The sequence below is a fragment of the Condylostylus longicornis genome, unplaced genomic scaffold (assembly GCF_029603195.1).
Source record: "Condylostylus longicornis isolate FDR11 unplaced genomic scaffold, ASM2960319v2 ptg000027l, whole genome shotgun sequence".
In the NCBI taxonomy this organism is placed as follows: Eukaryota; Metazoa; Arthropoda; class Insecta; order Diptera; family Dolichopodidae; genus Condylostylus; species Condylostylus longicornis.
Genome location: NW_026577996.1, coordinates 3,500,208 through 3,516,358, shown reverse-complemented (window position 1 = coordinate 3,516,358; position 16,151 = coordinate 3,500,208). Strand labels below are relative to the sequence as shown.

General features: G+C 28.5%; 1 protein-coding gene across 1 annotated transcript; it reads right to left on the bottom strand.

Annotated features, from left to right (window-relative positions):
- Window positions 1-124: 124 nt before the first annotated feature.
- LOC129607195 (intermembrane lipid transfer protein Vps13) lies at window positions 125-15,450 on the bottom strand. The gene is made up of 58 exons (XM_055517987.1): window positions 15,251-15,450; window positions 15,112-15,198; window positions 13,969-14,166; window positions 13,688-13,908; window positions 13,469-13,610; window positions 13,268-13,410; window positions 13,136-13,214; window positions 12,942-13,078; window positions 12,762-12,884; window positions 12,593-12,701; window positions 12,224-12,518; window positions 12,032-12,167; window positions 11,866-11,978; window positions 11,627-11,779; window positions 11,387-11,564; window positions 11,146-11,299; window positions 10,975-11,096; window positions 10,776-10,914; window positions 10,508-10,718; window positions 10,333-10,450; window positions 10,157-10,276; window positions 9,799-9,967; window positions 9,521-9,741; window positions 9,306-9,461; window positions 8,999-9,241; window positions 8,806-8,911; window positions 8,611-8,750; window positions 8,242-8,548; window positions 8,032-8,179; window positions 7,853-7,974; window positions 7,639-7,794; window positions 7,455-7,582; window positions 7,165-7,390; window positions 6,951-7,097; window positions 6,679-6,872; window positions 5,992-6,624; window positions 5,742-5,900; window positions 5,290-5,445; window positions 4,957-5,227; window positions 4,742-4,902; window positions 4,544-4,671; window positions 4,394-4,481; window positions 4,140-4,340; window positions 3,936-4,076; window positions 3,736-3,882; window positions 3,494-3,642; window positions 3,313-3,441; window positions 3,037-3,257; window positions 2,770-2,930; window positions 2,486-2,708; window positions 2,186-2,358; window positions 1,888-2,123; window positions 1,624-1,819; window positions 1,464-1,564; window positions 1,255-1,393; window positions 907-1,190; window positions 700-838; window positions 125-644 (listed from the first exon to the last, which is right to left on the bottom strand). Exons 1-58 carry the CDS (start codon window positions 15,348-15,350, stop codon window positions 441-443), a joined length of 9,981 nt encoding a protein of 3,326 aa, XP_055373962.1. The 5' UTR covers window positions 15,351-15,450; the 3' UTR covers window positions 125-440.
- Window positions 15,451-16,151: the final 701 nt, after the last annotated feature.

Below are 16,151 nucleotides of genomic sequence, written 5' to 3'. Positions count from 1 at the left end.
AGTTACCTTTTTAAAACTTCAAATTCAAACATAAACTACGTACACTATTTATTGTCTAGTTTGTATTTTTATTGTGAAAATTCATAAATTTATAAAAACAAAAATATGTATGTATATTTACCAAAAGCGTGAAATTTTATATAAAACTTTTTTACATGCAGTTATATTTTTTTTGTTACTTTTTTCATGTTTTAAATTTGAACTTTTGACGCGAATGTCAATATCAATTTTCAATTGAATTAAAGATTTTTTTTATGTTATTTATGGTCCTCTAATTGCTAAATGATATATGTAAATGTTTCCATTTTCATAATTCAACAAATTTAATATAAGGAAAACCTAACGTGATTGAATAAGTTTTTGTTTTAATTGATTTAAAAAGCTAGAAAAATTTAATGTGTGGATATAGGGTTGTTTGCAATAAAAAAAATTGTGAACATTTATTCGCCATCTAACGATTTCAAAGAACTCATTAGTTCCGTTAGTAATGCAATTCTTGCTTTATGCTTAGGTTCTATTAATTTTTGAATCGGTTCAGAAGACGTAAACAAACCTTTTTTGGTGTTACCTTTTATCACCACAATCACGGAATTTTCGGTTGACTTAATCGAAAATATTTCAGGCCAACGATAAGTCCATTGAATCTAAAGAAACGAATCATCAAGTAAACATATTTACAGAATTATTGAATCAAATTACACTCCAGGTACCAAATAGATCATTCTTTGTTGCGTACATAACTCTATGATTAGTAACTATAACTAGTTCCCCACTCTTTTGTACTTCTTCACAATGTTTAAATTCGTCTGTGTGCGCATATTTGCCTTTATCTATTTCTCTAAAAAATGTTAACATTTTTTTCAATGATTTAATAAAAAATCAGATTTTAATAATTTATTAATTTACTTAAGCATTTTATTTCCGTGAGCTTCATAGTAAGCGTAAGGTTTCAAAACATTGTCAGGATGAATAAAACGTGGAGGTCTAACACGTTGTACCTCTTCAAGAGTTTCCGTGCATCTTTTTACAGCTCCCAGACTTCCACTGGCAAAATCAACAACTCCTGCGGTTGGTCTTGCCACTAAACCAATAGCCCCTTTTCCTAGTCCTTTAAAGAATCCACCAACACCTTCTTCTTTGGCTCCACTTATTGGCTTTGTAAAAACTCCGGTTACACCATCAACAACGCCCTTAAGTGATAATACATGATAAATATACTTCAGACAGTAATATAAGGAAAATACTACTTATTACCATTACTAAACCCTTTCCGCTTCTAGCAATCTGTTCTTGGAAATTCGCTGGTTTTTTATTCAAAGCTTCCCTTCGTTTTCGTTGGTATTCTTTGTCAAAAGTAAGTGCTGCTATTCCTTTACCCATGGCACCAGTTATTCTTAAAATATTTAAAAATACATATATTATTTTGAAAAAAGTACATGTAAGCTTTTATCTGCATTTAATACTTTGAAACTGCACCAGCGGCTCCTCCTACTGTGTGACCAAATAATGATTTTACACCGAGAGCCAAACCCTGAACAAATTCTCCTGGGCCTTGAATAGCTCCCTAAAAAATAAGTTAAATCAGATTGTTTTTATTTTCAAAGGTTTAATTATAATATGTACTTGAAACGGTTCATAAAATAAATCTTCAACTCCTTTTGTTATACCAACGACTAACCCATAAGGATTTCCTAAAACGTCTAATCCAAAAACTAGAACGTATAGTTGTTTTAAACCTTGACCAACATAATGCGTCGTTATTTCTGATTGTAACTGCTGTTTCGTATAAAATGAATATTCTCTTTGAAAGTATGCCAATCTATTTGTTAGAAGTTATTCATTGTATATATTGAATATTATATGAAATATTTTAAAAATCATTTATACCTAAATACAACATCATTAACATCTGTAAGTGTAACTCCAACACCTTGTACTATTGGCGAAAGTATGCCTGGTAAAGCTCCAGGCTCAGCGCCAGCTAGTGAGAAGGAAACATGGATCTTTAATGGACCCAAATGCAAATTGTCGTAAAAATGTTTTAACTCAGCTAGAGAATGTGAAGCTACTAAATCTGAAAGTGGACTTTGAATTGAACCAACATCTTCAGCAAAAAGTTTTGCCTGTAGATACAAAACAAGGATACGTATTAGAACAATTTTTAGAATTTTTAGTTTTGGCTTACGGCTTGTTGATCTGTTGTGTCTGTAGTAAACATTTCGGACAGTGCAGTCAGAAAAGGCAGATCAACTTTGATATGAAATTCTTGTATTAGTAGCGTGCAATACTTAAACTGGTTCATATTAGAATTAGGAATTACTCTCTTAACTATGCTACTTTCGATGAATGGCTTAAATTCTAAAGAAAATATAATACTTTAATTTTTAATTATAATACATTAATTTTTAAAAATATTTGTTTTTGTTTTAAAGAACAATTTTCATTGTAGTTAACAAAAATTTTTATGTCTATATTTTGATTTTACCAATAGAAGCCGCCACAGTTTTTGGTGGTGGAATTGGTGCCAAAACAACAGGAAATACGCAATCAGTTAACTGGTTATCTATTTGAATACGGTTAATTTTCGCATGAATTTGCATCTGGAATGGCGAGCTCTTCATAGAAATCCATACTCCTGGATAAAAAGTTCTTTTTAATTTTCTAATATCTTTTACAGTTTTAGACCAAGTCATTTCTTTAAAATTCACCTAAATGAAAGTTAAAATATTTTTTATATGAGTTAAATTTCTAATAAACGATAAACCTTACGATATCAGTTTGTTCTTCAGATAATGAATATTGTTTCATTTCATTACCCACACGTTGTTCATTTAAATATTCTTGATATTTGGTTTCTATCAATTCATTTTGAGCAATTTTTAATTGTTTCCATCTGTTACTTTTGGATTTTTGATACTGCCATATTCTTCCTGCATATAAAATAAATTTAAAGTAACGAAAACTTAGAATTTAGAAGAAGAAATTTTTAGTTATCATCTTTTAGAATTTTCTAATGATTTTTTCTACATAATTTACCTGAACTTTTAATACATAAATATGTTATATCGACTTTGCTAATATTGTTTACAATAGATATTCCTATCCCATGCAATGAAAATTCTATATCCTGATTAATTTTTTGCAAATTTGCATTACTTTCTGCTTGCTCCGCTATCCATTCCGTTTCAGTGAATAAAATTATTCTTTGAAGTCCATCTAGGAAACTAACCCAATATGCTGTCGTTGAATTATTAAGCCTTAAAAAAATTAATTTAACTAAAGTGTTTTCTTTTACAGTTCACCAAATTTTACTTAAACTTTCCAACTCCATCGCGTCTCAAATCGCTTTCAATTTCATGTTTACCATCTTGCCATACTATAATTCTTTCGCCAGAAGGATTACCCCAAGTTAAAAGCACTTTCTCGTTTGGGTCCAATGAACTAACGCGAAAAATTACATAAATGATAAAGGCAATGAACAAAAAATATTTACCTTCGATTGACATCTTTCTTTTCCCAATATATTATACTGGAATTTGTATGATTTATGAGAAGACCAGGTGCGTCACCAACATTATATTGCTTAAATGTTATATACGTTCCACCCTCGGTTACCTGTACATCAACATTAACAGCACCGAACTATTGAATTTACAAATATTAAAATCTTGATTATTATATTGTTCAAAATTTGTAACGTGTATAATGTAGATTTCATTAATAAATACTACTAACAACGCTGTTATCTAATTTTAATAAAGTATGGTGGCCTTCGTCATAAGGAAAAGGAACTGAACTTTGTGTTTCTCCTAGTATTCTAACTACCATCCTATTGCTAGCCTCACCTTGAGGCCAAAAGGGAATGCATTCGTCAGGTCCAATCTAAATGAAATTGAAATATTTTATATACAACTAAATGGAATTATTTTATTTACCGTTGTCCAAGGATCAGCGGGGCGATTATGTTCTTGAATTTCTATGCTAAAATCGATGCATTTGTTTATTGCAACAAAATATGGAATAAAAGTAATTTGCTTTGTTAGAGAATTATATGTCAAATGGTTATGGACACCAATCTAATTAGGAGAACAATCATTTTCATTAAACAGGACATAAGTATTGTATACAAAAATAAAAACCTTATAAGTATTTCCTTCAAGCTCGCATTTAACATCTCCTGCTGCACCAGCAATATCTAAAGGAATTTTTTCGCTCCATTCACCATTCTCAACACGAATCGTAATACTTTTCTTTGCAAATAATTTCTTTTTGAATGAAAAAAGTATCGGTAAATGATAATCTGGTGGGTGATATAACAAATTTATTGAGTCTAGCTGAACCTAAAAATTAATTTAACATAATGAAAATTATATACTTTGAAATTCAAATTCACCTTGTAAGTTAGTAAGAGTCCGGTTTTATTAATGAGCCAAAATGGGCTAAATAAAGTAACCATTAAGCTCCCGTGACGATTTTCAAATCTTGAAAGTTAAAGATTTTTATATAGAATCAAATAGTAAAATTACGGAGTTTAATACTATACCTTACTCCCAAATCCAGATCCATTTTAGCGGCTGAATCGTAAGATGAAAAAGTCCATGTCTCAAACTCTTCATAATTTTGCGGAATTTCAGTTGTGCAAGACCAATCCTTTTCAAGGTATTGTAGCAACTGAAAAATTGAAAAAAAAATCAATTTTCTTTATTTTATTTTGTATGGCCAAATAAATTTTTGAAATTACCCTAAGTACTATATAACTTTTGGTTTCTCCAACTTTTCCCGTCAATTTAACAGTAGGTAATTGCAATACGTCACCAGGATCTACCGATTTTTCGCCATAATCTAAGAAATCTTCTTTTTGAACAGATAACTTTGATTTAGAATCAACATCGTCTAAAAAGCCTTAAAACAAAAGTCTTACTAGAATTTGTTTTATAATAAAAAGTATATATTTACCAGATTTAACACTACAGCCGCTGACTGATAACTTAACTTGAATTGGTAGAAAATTACGAAAATATAATGGCGGTCTTAAATGAATAAGGTAAAATGCACTTGCAATAGTATGCATTGAAGTTGTTTCATGATAGATTTCACTTTTTTCTCTAATAACATTGATATACAGTGGTTCAAAAGTGGTAATGGGGTCACATTGTATTTGACGTTTATAACCCATTTCTGTTATTTTATCATTCCATTTTATGCCTTGCACCGAATAGGTATATCCCTAATATAAAATGATAGTACATAGTAAAAAAAATCTTTGAATTAATGCTTATAAAAAATTACTGGTAAACTTATATATAACTCCTTTGATGAGGGATATATGGCGTACAGGGGTAAGAAAAATATTTCGTTTGGACCAACATTTCCAATAAAAGAAAGTTCATCATTAGCATCCCGACTTTTGGATATATTAATACTAGTTTTGAAATGATTTTGGATCTAAAATTAAATAAAAAATATTTCGCTATAAAATTTTTTAATTTAACAATATTCTGCAAAAAATAATAATTTTTTTTTATTTAATTTTAATAAATACTAAAATTAAATAATATATTAAATATTGTGGGTTTTAAATTTGTGTTTAATTAAAAACTTATTTTTCTCACATAATATTTGGTATGCAATCTACACACTCAAAATTTGAAAAACAAAAAACAATATGTTAAATAAGATATTGGCCCCATTTTATATGTAAGTACTATTTATTTTATTAGTTACTCGTTTGCCAAACTTACTCCAACAACACCATGAATATTTATTTTAGTAGTTCCAAATTCAGTTTTAACTTCCGAAACAATTCCCCATGGTTCCTGGTTCATATCACGATATAGTGGAAAATATCGTTTATCAGATTTACTTACAGGTAACACTAAATCCTTTTGTATTTCTCCAATCTATTATAACATTAAAAAGAAAATAATTAATCAATGAAAATAACAATTATATTATATTTCTAAATGAATATACTAATATTTTATAAGTCACCTGAACAATCAAGTTGTACTCTGGTATAGTTAAGTCCATAGTTTCGCTTTCATCTCCAGCTTCTAACATTGAATGACGTTTTGTTTGCAAATAAACTTTACCTCCAGGCGATACTATACATTCTAATATATCTTCTGGTTGTATATTAGAAGATTTTTCATTCTGAGCCTGAAATATTATTTGTTTTTGCAACCCCTCATTTACATCAAAAGATGAATTAGATATATAACATTCATTTAAGGTAAATATGCTAGAGTTCGGAAATTTAATAGTAATATCAAAACCAGTATGATTTTGAACGGTATATGCAGAAATAACTTGAGGTTTCGATAAACCTTTTTCGTCTAATGCTTCTGAGAATGCTTCACTTAGTGTCAGCAACAAATCATAACAAGTTCTGCTCAATGTTATTTCTAAGTTTTCTACAGACTTTATTTGTATTTTGGTAATAGTATTTTCTTCAGATTCTTCATCACTTTGACCAACTTCCATTGAAAAGTCTAACTGCCATGGTTCATATTCCTGTATACCGTTTTTTTGGAATTTTTCTATTGGTTCTATTAAAGGTTCCCAAACAGCAAGACTATTGTTGAAATAATTTACAACTAAAGTCATCGAAGCGTTAATACGTATCTAGAAGTAAAACAAAATTTCCTTAATTATGTTATTTCAAAAAATCAATTATACATTTGAGCTCCAGTTATAAGCGCAACCCTCCAGTTTTGTATCTAAAAACAGCATAGGCGTTGTAAAAAATCCTATTCCAGTTTCAAAAATAATAACAATTGAAGGAACTTCTATTACGCACTGCTCCTCTTTATTTTTCATTGAACGTTTTTGAATGTTTTCAAAGTCCGTAATCAAAACGTCTTCTGCTTTTTCTTTTCATTAAAAAATGTAACAAAAAATATTTTTAAATTTATTTATCTCGTAATTAAAATGATTTCGTATCAATTTACCTGTTTTCATAAACCAAAATTCTTGATCAGAATATTGTTCGATTTCCCACATATTCTTCAAATTTTGTTCGGTAGCAGTGTTCATATTTTTTTTATCACTTTTCATAGTTGTTACAGCAATTGCTTTATTCAATAGCTCCATTGTTCCTAAAGAATTAACAACATTTCCATTAATAATTTTAACCAATGCTGATACCTCAAAGGATTTACATGCCTGGTGAAATATTTATAATAATATCTGAACATTTTAAACTTAAATGCAGTCCTTCTTCATCTGGTGTAGAGCCCTGTAGAACAATAGAACATGGATGAATTATGTAATGAGTCGTTCCTTCTCTTCTCTCCGGCTTAAAAGCACACATATACATTTTTAATTCTTTGATTTCCGCATAAACTAATTGCTTATTCTCAATCATCTTATAATTTAATTCAATTTGCGTCTATTGATAAAAAATCACTTTAATATTAATAAAATATTGACTAATAATAAATCGATGAAATTACGTTAAATATTATAGCATATGTATTCATATCATCCAAGCTTTCCACAAGAATTATATCCGGCTCTTCCACATGAAGTACAAACTTAAGTTTCCCCTTTGGTTTGGGATCTTCAACCTTTGCAACTGGAACTGATAATGAAACTTACTTGTTTATTATATGAAATTCAATTTGAGAATTTTCTTACTTTTATTGGAAGTCGAACCTGGATAAACATTTCTTTGGTCGGTGATTACTACGTCAACAGGTGGATCCGTTTGTTCAGGAATAACAAAAAAGTCACATATTCTTATTAAAAACTCTAAGGAAATAATAAGATTGAAACCAGAAACTTTAACTTCCGCTGAAAGAAAAAATAGATAAATGTCCGGCCTATTAGAACAAAAGTTTTTCAATCTAACCAAATGTTTCTTCCGATGTAATAATTGCTACTACATCCAACATATGGGTTTTTGAACTTTTCAACTGTTGTGCATTTTGATTTTCAAAATCTGATGAAAGTGTCTCTTTTCGTGACAAATATCTTAAAAAATATAATGCTGAAAATTAATTTGCAGAGTGGCGTTAAAAAATTGTTTACCTGGTTATTTTACTTTTTGACTCCGGTCTAGCGTCATCTAATTGGATATCACAAAGAATAATAGATGTACTTAATGTTCCATCAGTCAATCTCTTTCCTTTTATTGATAAGAAATGTAAACCGAATTCAGCCAGACCCCCGCCATTCGCTTGAAAATAGAATTTTTAACTCATTTAAAGAAAATTAAAGTTACCCGTGGGATTAACTTACAATCAAGAAAGTTGATTATAACACCATCAAATTGAAAATTAAATCTCAACTGATCTTTAATCAAGGTAAGTTTTTCTTCTGAAACTTCTTCAGCTATTGTTTCAATCACGCCAACTTTATGTTTAGCACTTTTTTCTTTGGCATCAGGTGAGGCTGCTGGTGAATGAATGTCTGCTACTGCAATTTGTTTTTCTCGCGGAGGACTTGCGACAACAGCAGATTTTGTTTCAAATTCTTGTAACCCTTCGCTCAAATTTTTATCCAAAATAGACATGACAAGACGATAATCCTCTTCGTGCAATGTAACCTGAATAAATGTTTTTGAAAATTTTTTTGAATTTACCTTAGAACTTTCAAGAATATACTAACGTGTATTGACTTTAGGTGACCAGAAGCATCTAACTCTGGTTGATCATCAAAGAGCATGTGTGTTACATTCCTTTTAACACAAATAGTAAAGCTTACTGGCTCTAATATACTTTTTACTGTTTGACATTCACAAAGTTCACCTAAAAACGAAAATTCAATTTATTGATATTGAAATTTGATTGCTAAAATCTTTACCTGTATTCAAAATTACTTCAGCGAAATCTTTTTTGGCGACAACATTTCCTAATTTCAAATCTGACAAATCTAATTTTATTTCATCTATTATGGCTTTAGTATTATCCTAACAAAAGAGAAATGAATTACATAATAAAAAGTTTATGAAGTCATGTAAACTAGTATAATTATGTACATATAAACAAAATTTTACCTTTCCAATTCTGGCTTCCATCGTATGTGTTGTAAATCTTAGATATCCTAAATCCAAACAAATTCCGGTCAGGCTTTTTGAGTCTATTGGTACAATAATTATGGGAGCCTTTACTTGAACATTCATTCGTATCCTTTTTGATTGCCCATAAGCTTCCACAACATTTTGCTTAGCAGCATCGGCAGCACTTGTACTAGCCTCTGCCAAAGCATTTTGTGCAGCTTGGAAGTTATTTAAAAATGTCTATTGTTTAAAATTCAATTATTAATTTATTGCTAGCAGAAAATATTATTTTTAAAATACTTACAAGAACTGAGTTAACGAACCAATACAAAAATAAAATTTTTACACAGCCAATGTTAACTTCAATTTTCATATTGTCAGAATTAAAATTTTTGGTTTCTTCTAAGTTATATATTACAACTTGGCATTTAAATACATTTTCGCCAATAATAGAAAGAATCTGAAGTAAGGATAACGTACAAATGATCATGAAATTAAATATGTTAAAAGTAAAATTACATTTTTGTGTATGGTGTGAGGGTTTAAATCTGTTATCAGAATATTTTTTAAACCGAATGAAACTTCAGTATAAGATGATTTAAGTATTAAATCTGAAAAAAAGTTTTTTATTTCAAGTAAAGCAATTGGACGTTTGGAACAAGTGATTTCCACAGATAAGTTTTTAAAATCGGCGACAACTCTCATTTTAATACTTTCCACAACAGTAATCCTTTTTAAATCTTAAAATAAAAATAATTGAAAAAATTCAAAATCTTTTAGGATTTGAAATATTTTACTCTTTTGTTGTGCTGCTGTTAAACTTTTTTTTAAGACTTCACCACCTTTTTGAATTCTAGACATTGTTGAAGATATACTTCTTGTATCAGCATCAGCAAAACGATCTTGATTAACCGGCACAAATTGTTCTGTTTTCGATTTTATTTTTCTTTGTATATTGTCACTTATCTAAAGGGTTTAGGTAAAGATTCAAGCCAAAAAAATAATTATTTAATTGTTAATAATTCAAAGGAAACGCGAACAGTTTTGACTATAGCAAAAAGAAATCTTGAATATGTAAGCCATTAAGACAGTTTGCTTTATTTTTTACGATTATCTTGAAAATTATAAAAATTGTAATAAATTTATTAAACTCACTTCTAATAACTTTTGGAGACATTCTTGATGTAAAACTACAAGTAAAATACTGAAATGTATTTGAATAAATTGCTCTGTTGATGCATAATTAGTCTTAAAAACTGGTGATCGTTGATCAGCCTAAAAATAATTTAAAATTAAATTGAATTAAAACAAAAACCTTGTTGTTTTCCAACCATTGTATAATCAATAGTAAGTAAATATTCACGATCTTTAACAAACCCAGGTGTATCAATTATAGCTAAAGGTTCTGAAAGACTTTCATCATCTTGTAATAAATTAATTGCACCTAATCTATTAATTTAATTATTTAATTGAAATTTAAAAACTGTAAATATTTTTTAAGTTTACTTGATAGTTGCAATCATTTCATATGTTCTTTTAGCAAAAAATGTATCTAGTTGTAATATTTTTAGTTCTAGCAGTTTTTTATGTTGATTTTGATCAAAAGTATCGAATTCTTGCGTTATATTTATATCTTCGACTGGTGTCAAATACGTTTCTGGTGGTGTTTCAGCATCATTATTTTCTTCTTCAGATTTCATTAGAACCACTTTGAATTCTATTGTGATAATTTAAAGTAAAAAAATTAATTTTAACTTGAATTTATCAATATTGCCTTGAAGAGAAAATCCCATTTGCAATGTTGTATATTGCACAACCGATTCCTCCACAGATTTTTCTGGCTTGGGTTTAGCCTTCGCTTTCCGATTTTTATCAAATGCAGTTAATGATCTTGTAGACAAAAAGCTTTGGGCCTTTTTAAGTTTAAATTGTAAAGTCGATTAATATTTTAACAAAAATCAAAATAGATTTACTTTTTTTAAAGGCATGGGTTCTTCCGGTTTTGCCTCTTCTGGAGTTGGAATACTTGTTGCAATTTCCAAAGCCAACATCATTCGATTCTCATATAAATATAAGCACAAATTTGGTAGTAACGCTAGAAAAAAAAAGAATAAAGTAATCATTGGGTTTTTTCATTGGATTACCTTCAACTTTAGCTTTTGGTAACCTTGGGTCATCGTCAATTGCACAAATATCTGCATTAACAAATAATGATGTTGGAGATAATAAGTGCATGGCAGTAAATTTACTTTCCAGCAAGGTTTCTTTCCAATTTTCTTTCGGCGTTACAACTAAAATCTTTTGGGGAAAAAATGTTTATGTGAAACAAATAAATTTTTTAAACTAAAAATATATTTTTAGGTTAAATTTTTTTATATAATTTACTTGTATATCATTCAAAGCTAATTTATATTTATCATAGGCTTGATCCATTATTCTTTGAAGAATTGTTGCTTTGTCCACTCCAGACCCAGTCATTTTTGCTATTGTAGTATCAGTAGTACGTGGTTCACTATTAATTGTCAATTTCCCCAAACTTAATACTATTGCAGAACTTTCATTCCTTGAAACAAAAAGTTATATAATGGCCAACATCAATATTCAAAGTTACAAAATTTTCAATACTTATAGTAAACACCATCTTTGGGAATCAGCACTATACTAGGTTCAAAGCTAACATCTACAAACACTATATCATGCTTTTCGACCATATATTCAAGTCCTAAGGCAGATCGTTCAGAAATTCTTTGCATTTGTTCATAAGCAGCTTCTTCAAATCTACAATAAAATTTGATTTATTTCACAAAATTTTTCCAAGAACAATTTCATGCTTGAAGGAATACAAAAAAAAAATTAAATCATACTCTGAAAGATTCACTTTTGGTGGGCTGAATTTTTGAAGTAAAGTAAGTATAGTATCGCTGTCATAAATAGCACGAAGAGATTTTGCAACGATCTTAAGTTTTTGATCACAGCTCTATAATTAAAATAAATTAATTGTTTTACATTTTTACTGCAGGTAAAAATAACCTTATCGATGGGATTTTTTTCAAAATGCACATTTAGCAAATTAAATTCATCTGTTAAATTAGAACTTATAAGTTCTGGAACAAAATCACCTCTTTGAAGTCCTATCAATTTCATGTCTTTCATACCAGCAATAACTCTACAGCAAAGAAAATTAAATTTTTAAAAATCATTTTTATGTTTTTAAAGTTCTACTTTAAGGCATTTGCAGCTGGCCTTTGTGAAATTTCGCAGGTTACCACCGAAAATTCTAACATCATCAGTTCTTGTGATTGGTCATCTAATGAATTCTCTAATTGAGCATTATTTTTGTTTAAAGAACATTCTTTTTCACAGAAAAGTCCAATTTCGAGCGCAATCAGTTTGAATTTTAATTGAATTGCTTCATAGGATTCAGGATAAATAAGGTCAATCTGACTCTCGTGGTACCCAATAGCATCATACAGTTTTTTCTTTTCTTCAGCAGTCATAGCAGTTTGAAATTTTTCAACTAGAAAAATAACAAAGTCGTTAAGAAGAGCATTAATATAAACATAAATATCAAAATTATGAATAAAACCGTACCAATTTCATTTGATGATTTTTCCTGTGTCGATGAATATCCGAACCAACCACCAAACCAAGAAGTTTTAGTATTGCTTTTAACTTGTTCTTCTTGCCGTTTTTTTTCAACCTTAAAAAAAAATTTTTTAATATTATGTACGAATTTAAATATAATCAAAATATTTTGTACTTCCAAGTGGACCCGATTTCTAATTAATATTAAATTGAACAAGTCCAATTCTTTTTCATAAAAATCCAACATTTCATTTGCAGTATTATTAGGTTTTTTAGACATCAGTTTATTAATTAACAACTATAAAAATTCAATATTTATAAAAATGTTATTGATTTCAAATAATTTTCAAAATACCTCTTTATATTCATTGCAAAACTTTCTGTGTTTTTTTATGTGATCCCATGACCAGTTGCGTCTTTTTCTGTTAACAGTTTCTTCCAATATACATGTAATAGCAAAATTCCACCATTCTTTGTAATTTCCCTTATAACCTTAAAATTGTTTTATTAATAAAATTTACACAAAGCATGTCTCAAAAAATTTGTTACTTTTGTTATATGGTCTGTATTTCCTATACGGTAAGCCCAGTTGCATGCGATTCATTGCATCAGCCAGTTTTAAAAGATCCTAAAATTTTTAAATTATCTTTCATATTTAGTTTTCTATGTTTCTATAATTACATGAAATTGTGCATCATTCAATTTTATATTAAGTTTTTGCATTTCTAAATATAAATCTACTTTAGCAACTTCAAATGCTGGGGTATCGAGCTCAGGATTCATATTAAGTTTTAGTTTTGCCAAACAGGAAATAGGTCCAATTACTAAAACGATAAATATTTCTTGAAATTATAGTTTTAAATTATTTTTACATTTTCAAACCATATTTATAATATTTGGGCAAGTGATTTTGATAAGCAATAGTTTCACTAAAAAGCTTTTCATACTCAGATATATCATTATGAGAAAACATATCTTTACTATTACAATTTAAATACGCAGCTAAGCTGTCAAGGTCAGCAACCTAAAATTATTAATTAATAAAATTAATTTTTGCAGCTACAAATCTTGTACACCAAATAATATTTTAATGACCTTTACCTTAAATACTTTGCTAACTTGCTCAGATAAAAACGTTTTAACCCAATCGGCATCTGTAGTGTATAATTCCAACTTGCGTAACGTTATCCCAAACGCGAAAGGTTTTCCCGTTGTATTTGCGTCTTCATATCTTATATGAATATTTGCAATTTTGATTTGCAAGTTGTTTATTATTTGTGCTGTTAATTTTTCAGTAAAAGTTTTATCTTTTGCAGCTTTTTCTAAAAAAATAAAAATTTAAAAAAATTTAAAAGAACTTTCTTAATATTTAGTTAAAATACCTTTTTCCAATTCATATTCCTTTGCCTCATCTATTTTTGCTAAAACTGCCTTTTTTGCACTCAATTCATATTTTTCTTCCTTTTCTTGATTGTATCTTAATGCTTGTTTAGGTGTGATAAGAACATACAAATTTTCAATTCTGGCCTCGACGGGTTGACTGTATAAATTCTTCCACGGAATTTTCAAAACAAAATCACCTAAAATTTAAAAAAATATATATTTACATGTAGGATACATTCAATTAGTTAAACACATTTTGCGAAACTGCATCAAGATAGATTTTTTTTTTTAAATAGCTCTTACAAAAAACCACTAATCTAATACAATTTTTGCAATAATATTTTTGTTGTAATCCTTGCCTAATTCATTATTTTCTTCTTTTGTAGAAAAAAAGAATTTTCCGAGAAAATCATCTTGAATACATGCATAAATATATTAAATTATTTTAGTTTGCTGTTTTCAACATTAAAATCTGTCTCTTCTTAAACAGTAAGTAGTACATAATCCATTTTTAGAGCTACCTATATAAGTACCTACCTACGTTATTAAAATTTGGTTGGTACGCATATTTTATTGCTTAATTATGTTGTTTGCCTTTTGTTAAACCTTTTAGTCAAATCTTACTTTCACCCTATTTTTGGCTACTAAATAAAGACTCGAATTTATGAATTCATTTATGAATTCTGTGTCGTTGCTTGTATTGATGTTATGTACATATATTGGGGTTTTGATAAAATAAATATAATTACTAAAACAAATACGTTTGTATATTTGTTGTATTCATAACATTTTGTACATATACTTAGTCTTTTATTACATTCAATAGTAATTACAGTTTACTTTGATCAAATGTACATACATACATAATTACTTTATTGCTTTGAATATGTACATACATATGTCCATATATTATGTTGTACAGATGTGAACATGCCAAATCAAATTACTTATTTGAAACTCTACCCTAAGATCACGTATTAAATTTCAAAGAACATTATTCAAAAAGTGAATTCAATAATAATCAATAAAAAATATTCCACGTTGAAATTTATCTAATCAGGCCATAAGCTAGATAATTTTATGATGACATTATCAAAAATAAATCAATTAAAAGCATCAAAATTACATATAATTCTATATACCTAAATGTCCATACACAAGTTGAACTGGCAAATCCAAATCATCTAACGCATTTTCTCGAAGTTTAAGATCGTGTAAAATCACATCACCTGGAAAATAATCATATATATTTCTTTGCATGTAAATTTTTGGATAAGTTACCTCCCCATATTCCAATTTTTAATTGCTTGCTGTCCAAATTTTCGATATAATCTCCCACAATTTTATTAACGATATCACAAACAACAGCTTCGAAAACCATTTCGGCTACGAAATATTGTGTTAAGTGGTATTAATAAATATTCAAGTTTTTTTTTAATTTTTCTTTCAAAATTTATATTTTTCTTCATTCAGTAAAACTATGATATCATATGTTGATTTTTGACAATCATAAAATGCTGTTGATTGATGTTTGATGAAATTATATTTACAAACAAACTTATTACGGTAAAATGTGCTCTGACAAACAGTGCTATATCAAAAAGAAGTGTTTCCGTTCTCTAAGTAGATGCAGGACTCAACTAATGAACATTAATATACATAGTTTTTTTTTAATTTTTTTTTTTAAATATGCTTTATTTGCACACTGTTAATTAAAAATTTGATTCTTTTTTATAAGCATGAGTATTTCAAGAAAAGAGTTTTGAATTTCAAAAAGAGAAAAATATAAAAGAAAAGCCGATATTATGAAAAGTAGGCGGTTATTTATATAGGAAATGCGAAATAGTTTCGACGAGCACCAACGACGTTTCAAAATGTTAAAATAGGACAGCCACGTGTGTTTTATATCCTTTTTCAGATTCACCTTACATAAGAAAAAAAGAAAATTGAGCACTAATAACTTTTCTAATCACATTAATTTTTTTATAGCTCGAGCCACATTATTGGCCAAAGAATTTGGAATTGTTTAGGTGTAATGTATTTAGAGTTTTAGTTGCAATTTGCATTGACATTATAGTTTTAGTTGCTTTTGCAACTAAACAGTTATTCCATATGTGATCAAATTCTTAAATAAATTGAATTTTATTACATACAATGTTTATATTTCGATTCTTAAAAAAAT